This window comes from Nerophis lumbriciformis, linkage group LG28, assembly GCF_033978685.3.
Source record: "Nerophis lumbriciformis linkage group LG28, RoL_Nlum_v2.1, whole genome shotgun sequence".
NCBI classification, from domain to species: domain Eukaryota; kingdom Metazoa; phylum Chordata; class Actinopteri; order Syngnathiformes; family Syngnathidae; genus Nerophis; species Nerophis lumbriciformis.
The window spans coordinates 13,915,600-13,933,390 of record NC_084575.2 but is presented as its reverse complement, the minus strand read 5'-3'; the positions used below and the strand labels follow the sequence as shown (position 1 = coordinate 13,933,390).

Sequence of the window (17,791 nt, the reverse complement as noted above, 5' to 3'; positions counted from 1 at the left end):
GGCCATTTATTGAAATACTCCCACACTTTTGACGACTTTTGGCGTGCTTTTTTCCCCTCGCTCGCACCGCTCGCATCGTCTGCTTTGCGCTCCGCCATGACGGTAGTGTGACGTAAATATGCGACGCGTCGACGAACAAAAACGTCCTCGACGTATTTACGTAACCGATGACGTCGACTACGTCGACGCGTCGTTTCAGCCCTATTGATGATGATGTATCAGGTCTCTCTCTTACAAGAGACCTGGTCAGAACATAGACAGAATAGGTTATTCCAAGCAGAAAGAGAAGCAACTATGACCAGTGTTTCCCACACATTCATTTATTTGTGGCGGCCCGCCACGAAATAATTACGTCCGCCACAAATGGATTTTTCGGCTTTTGACTCGCTCGACCGCTCATAAAAGCAATGGGACACTGTCTGTGAATGTACCTTGTAGTTACAACTCCGGTGCAGTAAGTGGCAGTAGCCTACTATGCATTGTAACTCCGCCAATAGCACTTAATTCACCTGGTGGGCCAGAAGAAGAAGAACAATACGACGACGAAGGATCAAAATACGAGGGTAATATAGGTTATAGGTAGACAGGTTATAGCTGCATCGCTCGCGGCTCGTCATATATTTAACGTTAATCCGCGATTTCACCGAGCGTTTCACTGACGGTGAGCAGCCTGACGCTGCTTCATTAATACCGCCGCTGTTTGACTCGGGGGCTGGGGCAGACGCACGTAGTAACAGTCACCTGTTTTCATACCGACGAGCTAACGTGTCCAGGTTATAACCCTGTTGTCAATAAACACACGTGGACTGAAGCTAAATTGTCCACTGTAGCATGTGAATGCAATGAAAATAATAACATCTGAGCCAACCAGCTGTTAAAATGTTGTCCAGGTTAATGTTTTGGCCATTAAAGGCCCTTCATTTCAAGATTTCAACTGTGATCGGGCTTTAAACAGGTGGCTGACCTGTTCAGATGGGTGTAACTGCTACTGGTCAAATAATGTGAAATAGCATTTAATTTTACATGTATGCAATGCCATTTAAATGTAATTATAGATAATAATAATAATAATAATAATTACTGTGTAGTGTAGTAAATAGTCAACGGGAAGGATTTTAGTAAGATATAAGCCATGAGCACTACACAGCCAGAAAAAAACCTAGGCAGGACAAGTAAAAATATTGGGGCAAGTAGATTTGAGAAGTCGGGCAAGTAGAAAAAAACCTTAACGTTGAACCCTGCATGTGTTGAGCTGCTGCCGCTTAAGGTTAGACGGCACTGTATACAGAGCGGTTCTTATAAGACATATTTTTTGTAAGAACCACAATTAATAAATATATTTCAGTGAATAACTAATTGTTCAAATCTGTATATAAATATGTACATAAAGTGTTGTAATTATATTCCAACTCCGCGTTCTTCTTGGTCATCGCCGCTGCCGCCGCCACCCCCCACCCCTCAACCACACCACCACAAATAGATGCCTGTCCTGTGGGAAACACTGATGACGTTATTTTAAAACAAGAAATTTATGAATTTGCATACCACAATGATGAAGCCTTTTTTGAACGTCTACACGAGTCCTTTGTCTTAAGGTTGATAAAGAGACAGGCACAGTCTTTCTATTCATGTTTGCGCTAAAAGATAAGAAAATACAGTAAAGTTTATCATTGATCATTGTTTCTAATGTTATATTTAAATAAATACATTGTTAAATGGTGGTGTCGTCTGTTTCATTGCTACAAACTAGACAAGATATAGGGCAACGTTAAATTGTGGGTGCACTAATTGATTCGGCCCCCTGAATAGGCCAAGAGCTGCTAGAAAAATGTGTAAGCAACATTACATTTTAACAAACCAGAAAGTATCTTACTTGATTAAGCGAACGCAGCAGGAGCAGTTGTAGGCAAAAATCCAGGCAGTAGATGATGCTGCAAAACACACAAAATAGAAGATGGGAGCAAGTTCCATACAGTCGCATAAGAAATTGTGAACAGGCGCAAAATACATTAGTTGTCTGAACTGATGTAAAAAGTGATTAAAATAATTTCTAATTCATTCATTTTAATTATAAAGATTGCAGATAGACACTTTACATTATACATTATATATGTAACAGTCACTGTTCTGTGTTGTGTCTTTTATAGTGATGCACACACAGGAGTTGAGTCGTGGAGGATTTATTCACCTTTTCTTTTTTTGAATGGAAACAAAAACAGGGCGTCACACAGTCCACAGCAGCAGCGGAGTTTTTGGCCCGTGCGCAAACTCACCAGACCAGAAACACCATTAAGCTAATCCACGTGGTTAGCTTAGTGCTAGCGGCAGCATTTAGCATATAAAAGTCTGTTTTTTACAACAATTTAACACCCCTAATACCGGGATTTAACCCGCATGCTTATCAACAAGTCACAAGACAGTGTTAATTCTTATAGAATACTTTAAGAGCGACAACCAAAAAGTTTATAAAAAAATAAAAGGAGATGAGATAAAAAACGTGACTTACCAGTTCCGAGCGTCGCATCAAGAAAAATACACAGCAAATAAACTTTACTTAACTACCATAACATATTCTGCCGAAATTGCTATTCCATTTGAAATAAAATAGCTTTTTTTTAAAGAATATAAAGTTAGCCACAAACACGTCCGCACTGCAGCAGTCAACAGGCTGGCGTCGTCCTTCTCTGACGTGACGAGACTCACACGTTGACGACGGTTAGTCATATACTTGAGTAAAAAACAATTTTCCCTCCCTAACGAGGACGGACGCCGCCATCTTCGCCGCTTTCTGTTTTCCCTCTCTCTCCTTGTCCCGCCCCTCCTCTCCTGTCATTCGCCAGTCCACCAGCCTGCAAGTCATTGATTGGCCGAGCCTATGGCCAAGGTCCTGGCTGTGATTGGATGAAAACATTGCTATTCCATTTTAAACAAAATAGCCTTTTTTTTTTACAGAATATAAAGTTTTACTGCTAGTCCTAATATCAAACAACGTCATTACAATCATACATAAATGATGATGGAAACACAAAGGCCGATCTTTACTGTGAATCTAGCAATAAATCAATAAATCTACCCACACAGCAAAAAGACTCCGCGGCGGATCCCCTGCGGAGCTATCGCGGAGCTATCGCGTGTTCCGGAACGGACCCGCGAAACGGACCCGTATCGGCGTCCACTTGCTCTCAGGATTACATCCGCCACGGAGGCGTGGCGCGGACCCGCCGTGGCGCCGAGCTGGATCCGCTCCGCATCCATGATCAAAACCTAAGCTCCGCGGCGCAACGGACTCATTAAAAACCCTGGCTCATCTGGCCCGGGTCCGTTTTGGACCGTTTATCTCATTTTCAAAATCCCTTCTGTTCTTGCTGTAGGATAAAATAGGAAACTAAAATATTCACTAGGCGCTACTACAGCAATACAGGCTTACATATGCATTGCCTTGTATTTTTAAACTAACAACATTGTCAATAGGCAGAAACAGAAAATGGTCAATTCAGTCTATAAAGTAAAATACATAAATAGTAAATATACATATTTAATCTATTAGGCTACAACTTCAATGAAATGCTGCTCCATGCACAGCTAACATCAGAAAAGTAATAACTGGTGAATGACAAGAAGTTCAATAAAACGTTTTTTATTTATACATTTCTATTCATCCTGAGGAGGTGGAGGCGGGACTCGTCTCCTCGTTGCCCGATCCCCCGCCAGGTTGAACCACCTGATGGCGTGTTTGGTGATCTCAGCGTCCGTGGCTGACCTTGTCACCTGATTTTTTCTCACAGCACCTGTAACCAAACAAGATTACAAGACAGATATGTTTATGGTATGTAGCATCCAAAGCCAAGTATGCTTACACAATACAAAATATGTGATAAGTATTAAGGAGATTACATTTGAAAAAGAAACATGACTTAAAGTTACTGGAGGTGGTTAAAATAAGGTGCATAAATTATGAATTTGTGATCAGGGTATAGGTGTGCAAGATATCCAAAATGTTCAAACAATATCGTTATTTGGTTCCTTGATCAGAGTACTGTATGTGGATAAATCTGTGTGGTTTTGTCATGTTTGTTTGATTCTGTTGGATGACGGCGGCGGGAGGGGGCATAAATAAATATCCATAACCCAACTTTGGGAAGTTGACATTGTTTTCTTATATTTGTACTATCATTCTATGTTTGTATTCGTGTAGGCCAGGGGTGTCCAAAGTGTGGCCCGGGGGCCATTTGCGGCCCGCAGGTCATTTTTTAACGGCCCCACAGCACATTTTTAAAACATACGATTGAAATAAATAAAAAACATTAAAAGTGGTATTTAAAGAGTAAACGGGTGAAATGTAACAAGAAAATGTAGCAATGTTTACTCTAATCACACAAAGCTGCCATGTAGGCTGTTTCTTTAAAAAATAATGAATCAAAATCAATGTCATTATGAATTTTTGACCTATTCAAGGCTCAATAAAGGATGTCGACAAACATCAGTTGAAGCGTTACGTTAATCCGACCAAGAGAATACGTTTGGGAGCAGCTACAGGTATGATGGTTGCTACGATTTTTAAGGCTGCCCCCACTATTGACTTTGAACGTATGTAATATTACTTTGAATTATATACTTACTGAAAAGCAAGGTCTTTGTTGCCATCCTGCTAAAGGCCTTTTTGTTGTTGACGCCCTTCCAATTTATCTGATGTGAAACCTCAGCTGTGAACATCCTGCCCAGGATGTTCCAGGTCACCCGCTTCACATCGTGGCCTCCAATGGTGGCCAAAGAAGAAATCTAAAAGGCAAAGACATCTCTTTAAACAAACAGGTAAACATTTTTAAGCTTAAGTTGGATTTCAAATGTTTTTGTTCCTGTTGAAAGCGTCCAGAAATGTAAAAAAACAGAACCTGTTCTCTTGGCTCATGGACCTATGCTACCTTTACACACGATGTCAAACCAGGCCGATTGTGGCTCACTGACATAATCTTACCACTGGGTAAAGGTGGTTCAGGACAGGCCTGGTTGTCAGCGCTGATTCAATAGAATATTTGCATAATCATGGACAATCAATAAACCTATTGGCACCATTCATATTAAGTAAGAAACCTCACCACTCTTTGTCGAGCTGGGCCATTTGATGGGTCATTTAAAAATGCCTCAAATGACTCCACTGCCTCCAACCGTGTCAGTGGAAACTGGATATTGGCCGGCATTTCAACTTCTGGCCCCGGGTTCGAGGTCAACCTGCTTGTTAAGAAGTTTACCTTCGCCATCAGCTGGTCTTGGGTGTGCTTAATATTTTCCAGCAGGCTAAGGATGTGGACCTCAGCCGCTGTTGACAAACAGCAGTATAAAATTAACATGTTTCAGTGTTTATCCTCATTACTGACAAAAGTTATTGACAAAGTTTGAAGAAAATATGTGATTGCTTGTGAATTTGAATTTATTCCAAAATTTGTGGCACAGAATGACCATCCGGTATTTGTCAGTTATTGCTCACCAGAGCAGGAAATGTTGTCAGCCATTCTCCCCCCTCGCCATGTTGGCCTGTAGGCCAGGCTGGATCCAGGCTCCTGTGTCTGCCACATGTTGAGAGGAGGTGCGGGGGGTGGAGGGAGTCGAGGAGGGACTGCCGTTCCTAGTGAGGTGGGCATTGTGAGAGTCATCAGTTAACCATGACTGATTATACCCAAGGGGCCTATCTATTCACTAATATTTCAGAGATCAGTCCCTACCTTGTGTAACTCTCTGCATGTTTAATGCTGGTGAGGGCATATGAGTACGTCCTTCCCCATGGTGAGGTGCTAAGGGAGATAAATTGGTATTAAATGGTTGTGATCTGTTAACCATGGTTACTGGATGCTGAGATATTTCGGAGATCAGTCTTTACCTAGAAAGTTATCTCCAGTTGAGGAGTCGAGTTGACAGGTACTCACGACTCTTGCTGGCACTCGGCGAGACGGTGGAGCTGGGAGAAGGGATACAAGGAAAGGGGAATATCTTTAGCACTAAGAATGTTAACCATATCTTTATTAATGGGGTGGTTTCGTTTTGGATGTTAAGAGATTATTCCTTACTCTGCCTGTGCAATTGGCTTGCCGACCCTAGAGATGGGAGGTCACTATTTCCCGGGTCTTCTTCGCTATCATCCGAGTCCCCGAGACGATGGCTGTTGGGTAACCATATCATTAGGATTATTGCAATACCAAAATTGCCAAATATACATATAGTACAAGCATCTCTGGTCTATTTTTGAATGCTACCGGAAATAACCTTCCTGTTACTGTTGAAACATGACAAATACAAGACGTAAAACACTTACACTGGCTTCCTGCTCCTTTTTTCTGGCAGCTCCTCATTCTCTGCCTCAGATTGCAGGTCTGAGGTGTCGCAGCCCTTTCCATATTGCTGCATTATTTTTAATGCGTCTTTGTAGTTGTCTAAAATTGAATATGTTAAAATGAACATGAGTTTCAAATTAGCTGTAGAGCTGAACATAATATTATTATTATTGATGATGATGTATCAGCTCTCTCTCTTACAAGAGACCTGGTCAGAACATAGACAGAATAGGTTATTCCAAGCAGAAAGAGAAGCAACTAAGACGTTATTTTTAAACAAGAAATTTATGAATTTGCATACCACAAGTTCGGACAACAGAAACGTCAAATCTTGGCCAGTGTGACTCATGCTGCTCCTCATTTAAAGCGGCCCTTTTAATTCTGTCGGTGTTTTTATAGTTGGGCCAGAAAACCATCCCATCATCATACCATCCACTTGGGACAACCGCAATGTCCCCGTGCATTATGAATTTTATCAGATGAAAAGGCATCCTTAATGTAGAAAGAAAGAAAAGGGGTATTTATTCATCGTCAAAGGATCAACGTGGACAAACGCATGCACAGGTGTTAGGGTATACAAATATATATATAGGGCAACGTTAAATTGATTCGGCCCCATGAATATGCCAAGAGCTGCTAGAAAAATGTGTAAGCAAAATTACATTTTAACAAACCAGAAAGTATCTTACTTGATTAAGCGAACGTAGCAGGAGCAATTGCAGGCAAAAATCCAGGCAATAGATGATGCTGCAAAACACACAAAATAGAAGATGGGACCAAGTTCCATACAGTCGCATAAGAAATTATGAACAGGCGCAAAATACATAAGTTGTCTGAACCGACGCAAACAGTGGTTAAAATAATTAATTTCTAATTCATTAATTTTAATTATAAAGATTGCAGATAGACACTTTACATTATACATTATATATGTAACAGTCACTGTTCTGCGTTGTGTCTTTTGTAGTGATGCACACACAGGAGTTGAGTCGTGGAGGATTTAGTCACCTTTTCTTTTTATATAGATCAAGAAAAAGGATCCTTAAATATGTGCAGCAATTTATACCACTCACATCACCTCATTTTATATTTTTTTCTACAATTAACTATGCCAAAAAAACTCAGACATACCTTTTTTTTTAATGGAAACAAAAACAGGGCGTCACACACAGCTAGTCCACAGTAAACAGGATCTCGAGCTCCACTAAAGAATAAAGAAAGAAAAAATACACACTCATATTAATACCACAGGATACAAATATATAAATATACATTTAGGCCTCCCAGGGACCCCAAAGGGTTTTGGTAAAAAAAAAATTAAAAATGTGTCATTCAGTATTATTTATATTATTCAAGTTTTAAATCCCTAGATCAACATTAGGTCTATCTGTCAATATGTTTTTAAAAATGTAAGTCGTATGCTCTTTTTGTCAAAGAAAACCCTGTTTTATGGAAAAAACACAAAATACGCAATATTTTCACCCAATAAAATTTTTTTGTGGAATATTTGAGATTATTTAATAATTGAAGCCTTAAAAAGGTCAATAACTCATAACACCATTGATTTTAATTCATTATTATTTTTTGAGCGATGACACTTATAAACAAATCACCCAAAAATGATTGGGGAACCAAAAAGGTCCTACTCATTAAAGTGTTAAAAGAATAAATTATATATTTTTTTTACTGTTTAAATTTTAACACAATAATCTCGAGATCAACTTCAGATCTATCTGTCAATTATAAGTTGTATTGTTGTTTATGTTTTTTGTTTGTTCGTTTTAGGCCCTTTAAAAAAAAAAAAAAACAGCTCAATTTTTTTATATGGCAAACAAAATAGGCAACATTTACCCCCCCAAAAAATCTCAAAGTGCATTATTTAATGTGACGTAATTGGAGCCTTGGATAGGTCAATAATTCATAATAACATTGATTTTGATTCATTATTTTTTTAAAGAAAGAAACAGCCTTCATGGCAGCTTTGTGAGAGTAAACATTGCAACATTTTATTGTTACATTTCACCTGTTTGGTCTTTCAAACCACTTTTTGTTTTACATTTTTTTTTAATTTTTTTTTTATAAATCGTATTTTAAAATGGGCCGTTAAGAAAAATGACCTGCGGGTCGCAAATGGCCCCCGGGCCGCACTTTGGACACCCATGCATTAAAGTGTTAAAAAATAAATTATAATTTTTTTTTTACTGTTTACTTTTAACACAATAATCTCGAGATCAACTTCAGATCTATCTGTCAATTATAAGTTTTATTGTTGTTTATGTTTTTTCGTTTTTGGCTTTTTAAAAATAAAAAAAACAGCTACATTTTTTATATGGCAAATACAAAATATGCAACATTTACCCCCAAAAAAATCTCAAAGTGCAATATTTAATGTGACGTAATTGGAGCCTTGGATAGGTCAATAATTCATAATAACATTGATTTTGGACGGCATGGCGCAGTGGGAGAGTGGCCGTGCGCAACCCGAGGGTCCCTGGTTCAATCCCCACCGAGTACCAACCTCGTCATGTCCGTTGTGTCCTGAGCAAGACACTTCACCCTTGCTCCTGATGGGTGCTGGTTAGCGCCTTGCATGGCAGCTCCCTCCATCAGTGTGTGAATGTGTGTGTGAATGGGTAAATGTGGAAGTAGTGTCAAAGCGCTTTGAGTACCTTGAAGGTAGAAAAGCGCTATACAAGTACAACCCATTTATCATTTATTTATTTATTTTGATTCATTATTTTTTAAAGAAAGAAGCAGCCTGCATTGCAGCTTTGTGTTACTAGAGTAAACATTGCAACATTTTATTGTTACATTTCACCTGTTTGGTCTTTCATACCACTTTTTATGTTTTAATTTATTTTATTTTATTTTTTTAATAATCGTATTTTAAAATGGGCCGTGGGGCAGTTAAGAAAAATGAACTGCGGGCCGCAAATGGCCCCCGGGCCGCACTTTGGACACCCATGCATTAAAGTGTTAAAAAATAAATTATACAATTTTTTTACTGTTTACTTTTAACACAATAATCTCGAGATCAACTTCAGATCTATCTGTCAATTATAAGTTTTATTGTTGTTTATGTTTTTGGCCCTTTAAAAATAAAAAAAACAGCTAAATTTTTTATATGGCAAACACAAAATATGCAACATTTACCCCCCAAAAAAATCTCAAAGTGCAATATTTAATGTGACGTAATTGGAGCCTTGGATAAGTCAATAATTCATAATAACATTGATTTTGATTCATTATTTTTTTAAAGAAAGAAACAGCCTGCATTGCAGCTTTGTGTTACTAGAGTAAACATTGCAACATTTTATTGTTACATTTCACCTGTTTGGTCTTTCATACCACTTTTTATGTTTTAATTTATTTTATTTTATTTTTTTATAATCGTATTTTAAAATGGGCCGTGGGGCCGTTAAGAAAAATGACCTGCGGGCCGCACTTTGGACACCCATGCATTAAAGTGTTAAAAAATAAATTATACAATTTTTTTACTGTTTACTTTTAACACAATAATCTCGAGATCAACTTCAGATCTATCTGTCAATTATAAGTTTTATTGTTGTTTATGTTTTTTGTTTGTTCGTTTTAGCCCCTTTAAAAATAAAAAAAAACAGCTAAATTTTTTATATGGCAAACACAAATTATGCAACATTTACCCCCCCAAAAAAATCTCAAAGTGCAATATTTAATGTGACGTAATTGGAGCCTTGGATAGGTCAATAATTCATAATAACATTGATTTTGATTCATTATTTATTAGAGAAAGAATCAGCCTGCATGGCAGCTTTGTGTTATAGAGTAAACATTGCAACATTTTCTTGTTACATTTCACCTGTTTTGTCTTTCATATCAATTTTTATGTTTTTAATTTGTTTAATCGTATTTTAAAATGGGCCGTTAAAAAATGACCTGCGGGCCGCAAATGGTCCCCGGGCCGCACTTTGGACACCAATGTAAAATACCACATGCAGCAGCACACAATTAAGATGTCCACACAGACAGAGATTTTGGCCCGTGCAAAAAAGTCACGAGACCAGGAAACACCGTAAAAACAGCATAGCATTAAGCTAACAACATGGATTAGTTTAATGCTATGCTACCGCTAGCATTAAACTAGCGGTAGCATAGCATTTAACTAATCCACGTGGTTAGCTTAATGCTATCAGCAACATTTAGCATATAAAAGTGAGGTTTTTACAACAATTTAACAACCATAATCCAAGAATTGAACCCGCATGTTTATCAACAAGTCACAGACAGTGTGCATTCTTATAGAATACTTTAAGAGCGACAACCAAAAAGTTTGTAAAAAAATAAAAGGATCGAGAGACAATGTAACGTGACTTACAGCTGCGTCACATCAAGAAAAATACACAGCAAAGAAACTTTACTTAACTTTACTTAAGGGCCATAGCAATTTCGGCAGAATATGTTATAACATATTCTGCCAAAATTGCTATTCCTTTTAAAATAAAATAGCCTTTTTTTTACAGAATATAAAGTTTTACTTAGTCCTAATATCAAACAACGTCATTACAATCATACATAAATGATGATGGAAACACAAAGGCCGATCTTTACTGTGAATGTAGCAATAAATCAATAAATCTACTTACGTTCGTGTTCCAGCAAACTCCAGAAATGACCAGCCTGGCTCATGCGCGTATACTTTATAGGCACGCATCCACGTCTGCGGATCAGACATTGGTCGGCTCAGTATCCACGTAGGCGGAGCCTATACTGTAGGCGGCGCGCGCCGGTTTAGTTTGCCGCGTCCGCGTACGCGAATCAGACACGGGTCCGCTCAGGATCCGCCGTCTGACCGTACAATTTTCGGAGGCGGAGCGGATCCTCTAGGCGGAGCCAAAACGAATGTGACAGTAACGCGGGTTGGGCGACTTGAAGGCGGATCCGCATAGGAGTCTTCTGCTGTGTGGGTATACTTACGTTCGTGTTCCAGCAAAGAAAGTCCACAAATGATCGATCTTGGCTCATGCGCGTACACACCAGTAGGCGCGTCCACGTCCGCGGGTGCAGACATTGGTCGCTCAGTATCCGTGTAGGCGGAGCCTATACTCTAGGCGACGCGCGCCGGTTAGTTTGCAGCGTACGCGTACGCGAATCAGACACGGGTCCGCTCAGGATCCGCTGTCTGACTACAATTTTCAGAGGCGGAGCGGATCCTCTAGGCGGAGCCAAAACGAATGTGACAGTAACGCGGGTTGGGCGACTTGAAGGCGGATCCGCATAGGAGTCTTCTGCTGTGTGGGGCGGGTTGGGCGACTTGAAGGCGGATCCGCATAGGAGTCTTCTGCTGTGTGGGTATGTTTATATAACTTTCATATTTAGTATGACAGTTATACCATCATATTAAATAAAAAAAACTAACTTTTGTCTTTATAAACCTTACAAATAATTTTTTTTCCAGTAAAACCCACAAAAATACATTTCTCCAGGCATTATTAACCAATTTGCATGTGATTTAGGAGTCATGTTTAAATAACTGTCATATTGAGTGTGACAGTATACTGTCATCGTGAGTAAAAATATTTTGTATTTGCAAACCTTACAAAAACAACTGATTTTAGTCAAACTCACATGAATACAATATTACAGGCATTTTTAGACATAATGTATGTTTGGTTTTGGAGTTATGTTTATATAACTTTCATATTTAGTATGACAGTTATACCATCATATTGAGTAAGAAAAAAACTAACTTGTGTCTTTACAAACCTTACAAAATATTATTTTTTCCAGTAAAACTCTTAAAGATACCTTTCTCCAGGCATTATTAGCCATTTAGCATGTTTGGTTTAGGAGTTTTGTTTAAATAACTGTCATTTTGAATGTGGCAGTTATACTGTCATTATGAGTAAAACCTAGTTTTTGTATTTGTAAACCTTACCAAAATACCGGTTTCTAGTGAAACTCACATGGATTCAAAATTACAGGCATTTTTAGACATAAGGCATTTTTGGTTTTGGAGTTATGTTTATATAACTTTCATATTTAGTATGACAGTAATACAATCATATTGAGTAAAACCAATATTTTGTATTTGCAAACCTTCCAAAAACAACTGATTCTAGTAAAACTCACATAGATAGAATACAGGCATTTTTAGACATGATGCATGTTTGGTTTTGGAGTTATGTTTGTATATTTTTTACATTTATTAAGACAGTTATACTGTCATGTTGAATTAAAAAAACTATTTTGTGTCGTTGCAAACCTTACAAAATATAATTTTTCTACTAAAACAAAGATACATGTCTCCAGGCATTAGACATTTTGCATGTTTGGTGTAGGAATTATGTTGAAAAACATTTGTATTGCTTTATTCGCATTATCTCAGGATTTTAAGAACATTACTGTCATATTGAGTAAAAAACTATTTTGTTTGTAAGCCTTAAAAAAGGATATGGTTCGAGTAAAACTCACAAGGATGCAATGTTTTAGGCTTTATTAGCAATTTTGCATGTGTGGTTAGGAAGTCATGTTTAAATAACTGTCAAATTGAGTGTAGCAGTTATCCTGTCATGAGTAAAGCCTAATTTTTGTGTTTGTAAACCTTACCAAAATACCTGATTCTGGTAAAACTTACATAGTTAAAATATTACAGGCATTTTTAGACATAATGCATGTTTAGTTTTGGAGTTATGTTTATAAAACTTACATTTAGTATGACAGTTATACTGTCATATGGAGTAAAAAAAAAAATTGTGTCTTTACAAACCTTACAAAATATTTTTTTTTCCAGTAAAACTCAAAGATACATTTCTCCAGGCATTATTAGCCATTTTGCATGTGTGGTTTAGGAGTTATGTTTACATAACCGTCTTATTGAGTGTGGCAGTTATCCTGTCTTGAGTAAAACCTAATTTTTGTATTTGTAAACCTTATTGTGGTAAAACACAGATTCAATATTACAGGATTTTTTAGACATAATGCATGTTTGGTTTTGGAGTTTTGTTTATATAACTTTCATATTTAGTATGACAGTTATACCATCATATTGAGTAAAAAAAACTAATTTGTCTCTTTACAAACCTTACAAAATAATTTTTTCCAGAAAAACTCACAAAAAAACTAACAACTCTGTGTCGCAGGGTTCTCTCCAGGACCGACAAACTGTGGCCAGGCATTACCAAGGTTACAATGTTTTTATTTTTCTTTCCAGTTCAAAAGTCTTTTTCCTCTTTCAGTTCAACAAGTCTTTCTCCTTCCCTTCTCTCTCGCCTTCTGGCTTCCCTCTAAATTTTCAGCTCCCCCTCTGCGGTCACTAACGCTGCTAATAAAGAGACAGGTGATTAGATAACTCGTTCCAGCTGAGACATCCACTCACCTGTCATCTGCTTCACAGCCGGCTCCTGCACATGCCCCGCCCACAGGCGACGCGTGGACCACGCCCCCTCAAACATGCCTCCACCGCCAGTCTCAGGCCGGCAGCCGTCCCGCCGCGCCGACTTCCTCTCGCGGCCCTCTACGGGAGGAGTTTGCCACGGCCATCTGGGCCCCCGGTCTGTGGACCACCTGGAAGTTGTAGGGTTGCAACGCGAGGTACCGCCGGGTGATCCTCGCATTGTCATCCTTCATGCGGCGGAGCCATTGGAGCGGTTTGTGGTCCGAGCAGAGGCTGAAGGCGCGCCCCAACAGGTAGTACCGAAGGGCCCTGACTGCCCACCGGATGGCGAGGCACTCCCTCTCTACCGTGCTGTACCTCGCCTTCCGGTCCGAGAGTTTTCGGCTGATGTACAGGACGGGGCGGTTGACGCCCCCCACTCGCTGGGACAGTACCGCCCCCAGCCCCCTGCCCGACGCGTCTGCCTGCAGACAGAAGGGAATGGCAAAGTTAGGCATGCACAGTACCGGCTCCTCGAAGAGGGCTTTCTTTACCTTCTCAAACACCCGCTGGCACTGCTCCGACCACTGGACCAGTTCTGGAGCCACTTTCCGGGTGAGGTCAGTCAGTGGGCTGGTCAGGTCCAAAAACCGGGGAATGAACCGGCGGTAGAAGCCCGCCAGCCCCAAAAGCCGCCTCACCTCTTTTTTTGTCTTGGGAGGTGGACAGGCTGCGATAGCCGCTGTCTTGTTCATCTGTGGCCGCACCTGTCTCCCCCCTCCAACAAGTGGTACCCCAGATACTGTACCTCCCTCCGGCCAACTGCGCACTTCGCCGGGTTGGCTGGCCCCAACTCCTCCTCTTCCCTCACTACCGTCACCATGGAAACAGGCTCTGCCTCCCTCCACGCCTTCAGTAGGTTTAGATGGTAAATTTGGGGGCCTCCGCCCTGGTCCGAGCGCCGAACTTCGTAGTCCACATCACCCACTTGCTGTGTGACCTCAATAGGACCTTGCCAGCGCTCAAGTAATTTGGAGCTGGAAGTTGGGAGCAATACAAGCACTTTTTCTCCCGGTGAAAATTTTCTTAGCCGAGTCCCCCTGTTATACGTGCGCTGCTGACGTTCCTGGGCACGGAGCAAATTCTCGCGTGACAAGTGCCCCACCGTGTGGAGTTTTGCTTGCATGTCCATGACATACTGGATTTCGTTTTTGCTGGAGCTTGGCCCCTCCTCCCAGCTTTCCTTAATTATGTCCAGCACTCCGCGCGGCCTCCTGCCGTATAATAAGTCAAAGGGCGTAAAGCCGATGGAGGCCTGAGGTACCTCCCGCATCGCAAATATTAGGGGCTCCAGCCATTTATCCCAATTTGGTTTGTCCTTGTGCGTGACCTTACGGATCATGGTTTTCAGCGTCTTGTTTAACCGCTCTACCAGCCCGTCTGTATGTGGGTGGTACGCACTGGTGCGGATCGCTTTAATTCCCAATAATCCGTATAGTTCCTTTATTGTGCGCGACATAAAGGACGTGCCCTGGACAGTCAGAATCTCTTTCGGGATTCCGACTCGGGAGATGACCTGAACAGCGCTTGCGCCATGCTCTTGGCGGAGATAGAGTGCAGAGGCACTGCTTCGGGATAGCGTGTTGCGTAATCCACCAGGACTAGCACAAAGCGGTATCCCCGTGTGCTCGGGTGAAATGGTCCGATGAGGTCCATTCCAATTCTCTCGAATGGGACCTCCATAAGCGGCAATGGGCGCAAGGGCGCCTTCCGGATGGCCGCTGGATTCACCAGCTGGCAGTCCGGGCAGGCAGCGCACCAGTGGCGCACGTCTGCCCGAATGCCCGGCCAATAGAATCGGACCATGACCCGATTGAATGTTTTATCGTAGCCCATGTGGCCAGACATGGGGTTAAAATACGCCACCATTTGCCGGTGGCGTTTTGGCACAGACAACTGGGTGGATTCTTCTCCAGTTTGAGTGTCACGGGTCACTCGGTATATAACCTGTACCTAATAATCGAAAAGTGGGGGTATATCCGTGCTTTTCCCGGGCGCACCAGCTGACCGTTGATGTAATCCACCTGGTCCCAGGCCGCACGCAAGGTTTCATCACGGGACTGCTCGAGGGGAAAATCCTCCGTAAGGTGCCAATGGGGCCCCGGGGGACCTTCCCGCGAAGCCCACGCCGGTTCCCACTCGGCAGTGTCGGATGAACCCGCGTCGCCACAAAGAAACGCGCGGATACTCCCCTTTCCTACACCCCGTGAACGCATCCCCACACATTGCGTCACTCGGAAATGAAATCCCGGCCAATTTGTCCCTAATATTACGGGATGCGTAAGATGCGTGCTTACCGCAACCTTGACACTATACTTTTTTACCAAATTTGGTATCAGGGACAAAAAAAATGGGATACGTGTGCACATCCCCATGAATACACCTTATTTGCCCCCGTGTCGAACCAGGTTTTGGTGGATCATGGACTGTCTACAGCCCGAATCCACCATTGCCCGATATGTACTCCCTTGTACCCTTACCGGGACACAGTACATCTCCCCTGGATCGGGGGCGGGCGCTGGGGGACCGACAACCCGCATCACCTGTCCCACCTCCATCAGGGAGCAATCTCGCCTCACGTGACCAGGATGTCCGCACCCCCAGCACACCGGCCCTGGTGTTCGAGGTGCCGTCTGCGGGGGTAGCCCCCTTTCAGCAGCGCCGGCGCCCTGCAACGAAGGAGCATAGGGAATGTTATAACCCCTCAAACCCCCCCTTGATACTGCTGTTGGCTGGAATGGGTGTGGTACGAGGTGGCCATGTCAGGGCCAGGAACCTGCTCGTGGGTCCAGGTCGCCCCCTCCGGTTGCGCAAGTCGTCTCCGCGGGGCTGGGACGGGCTGTTCTTTCTGCCCGTGGCGCAGGGGTGGGTTTTTCGGGCGTCTTCAGCTCCCGGTGGACCGCCAGGTGGTCCTCGGCCAGGACAACTGCGGCCATCAGGTCCCGCGGACGGTGGTACCGCACCCATGCTGCCGTCCTGGAGGGGATGGCGTTGAGGAACTGCTCCAGGAGGATACGCTCGAACATCCGGCTCTCTTCTAGCTGTGGTTCGAGCCACCGGGTGGCCACGTCTTGAAGCTGCTGCGCCAGTGCAAACGGGCGATCCTCGGGACCCAGTCGCATTGCGCGGAACCGGCGTCGGTGGTCCTCCGGTTGACTCCCGACCCGGTCTAATATTGCGCGACGGAGGTTGGGGAAGTGCACCCGGACTTCGGCTGGGAGACTATGTGCCGCCCGTTGCGCCTCCCCCGCCAGGAGCGGCAGCAGCTTCACCCCCCACTCGGTCTCTGGCCATTCGCACGCTGTTGCCGTGGCCTCGAAGAGGTCGAGGAACACCAGTGGGTCTTCGCCTTCCGTCATCCGCAGCATGGCGGCTGTTTTTCAAGCCTCCTCTCGCCTGGCTCACCAGCACCTGCAAGATCTGGGTCTGCTGGCGGCCCGTCTCCATCTGCTGCTGGCTGGCCGGTGACATCTCCGCCAACACTCTTCCGAGTGCTTCCAGGGGGATTGGGGCTGACATTTCTTTCTCGGTCCTTGCTTTATTGGGCGCCAAATGTGACAACTCTGTGTCACAGGGTTCTCTCCAGGACCGACAAACTTTGGCCAGGCGTTACCAAAGTTACAATGTTTTTATTTTTCTTTCCAGTTCAAAAGTATTTTTCCTCTTTCAGTTCAACAAGTCTTTCTCCTTCCCTTCTCTCTCGCCTTCCAGCTACCCTCTAGCTTTTCAGCTCCCCTTCTGCGGTCACCAACGCTGCTAATAAAGAGACAGGTGATTAGATAACTCGTTCCAGCTGAAACATCCACTCACCTGTCTTCTGCTTCACAGCCGGCTCCTGCACATGCCCCGCCCACAGGCAACGCTTGGACCACACCCCTCCACAAATACATTTCTCCAGGCATTATTAGCCATTTTGCATGTGTGGTTTAGGAGTTATGTTTAAATAACTGTCTGATTGAATGTGACAGTATACTGTCAGTGAGTAAAACCAATATTTTGTATTTGCAAACCTTACAAGAAAAACTGATTCTAGTAAAACTCACATGGATACAAT

General features: G+C 42.4%; 1 protein-coding gene and 1 long non-coding RNA gene across 2 annotated transcripts; both read right to left on the bottom strand.

Moving 5' to 3' along the window:
* Positions 1-1,488: 1,488 nt before the first annotated feature.
* On the bottom strand, positions 1,489-2,883 carry LOC133570741 (uncharacterized). Its single transcript, XR_009810239.1, has 3 exons — positions 2,507-2,883; positions 1,874-1,931; positions 1,489-1,637 (listed from the first exon to the last, which is right to left on the bottom strand). It is a non-coding gene; the product is annotated as an uncharacterized lncRNA (long non-coding RNA).
* A 768-nt stretch (positions 2,884-3,651) lies between these two features.
* Positions 3,652-9,899, bottom strand: LOC133570740 (uncharacterized). The gene is made up of 11 exons (XM_061923434.1): positions 7,458-9,899; positions 7,016-7,073; positions 6,628-6,818; positions 6,308-6,425; positions 6,063-6,154; positions 5,876-5,953; positions 5,721-5,789; positions 5,486-5,623; positions 5,250-5,317; positions 4,620-4,779; positions 3,652-3,788 (listed from the first exon to the last, which is right to left on the bottom strand). The coding sequence occupies exons 3-11, from the start codon at positions 6,815-6,817 to the stop codon at positions 3,652-3,654; spliced, it is 1,050 nt and encodes a 349-aa protein (XP_061779418.1). The 5' UTR covers position 6,818; positions 7,016-7,073; positions 7,458-9,899.
* Between the last annotated feature and the right edge of the window lie 7,892 nt (positions 9,900-17,791).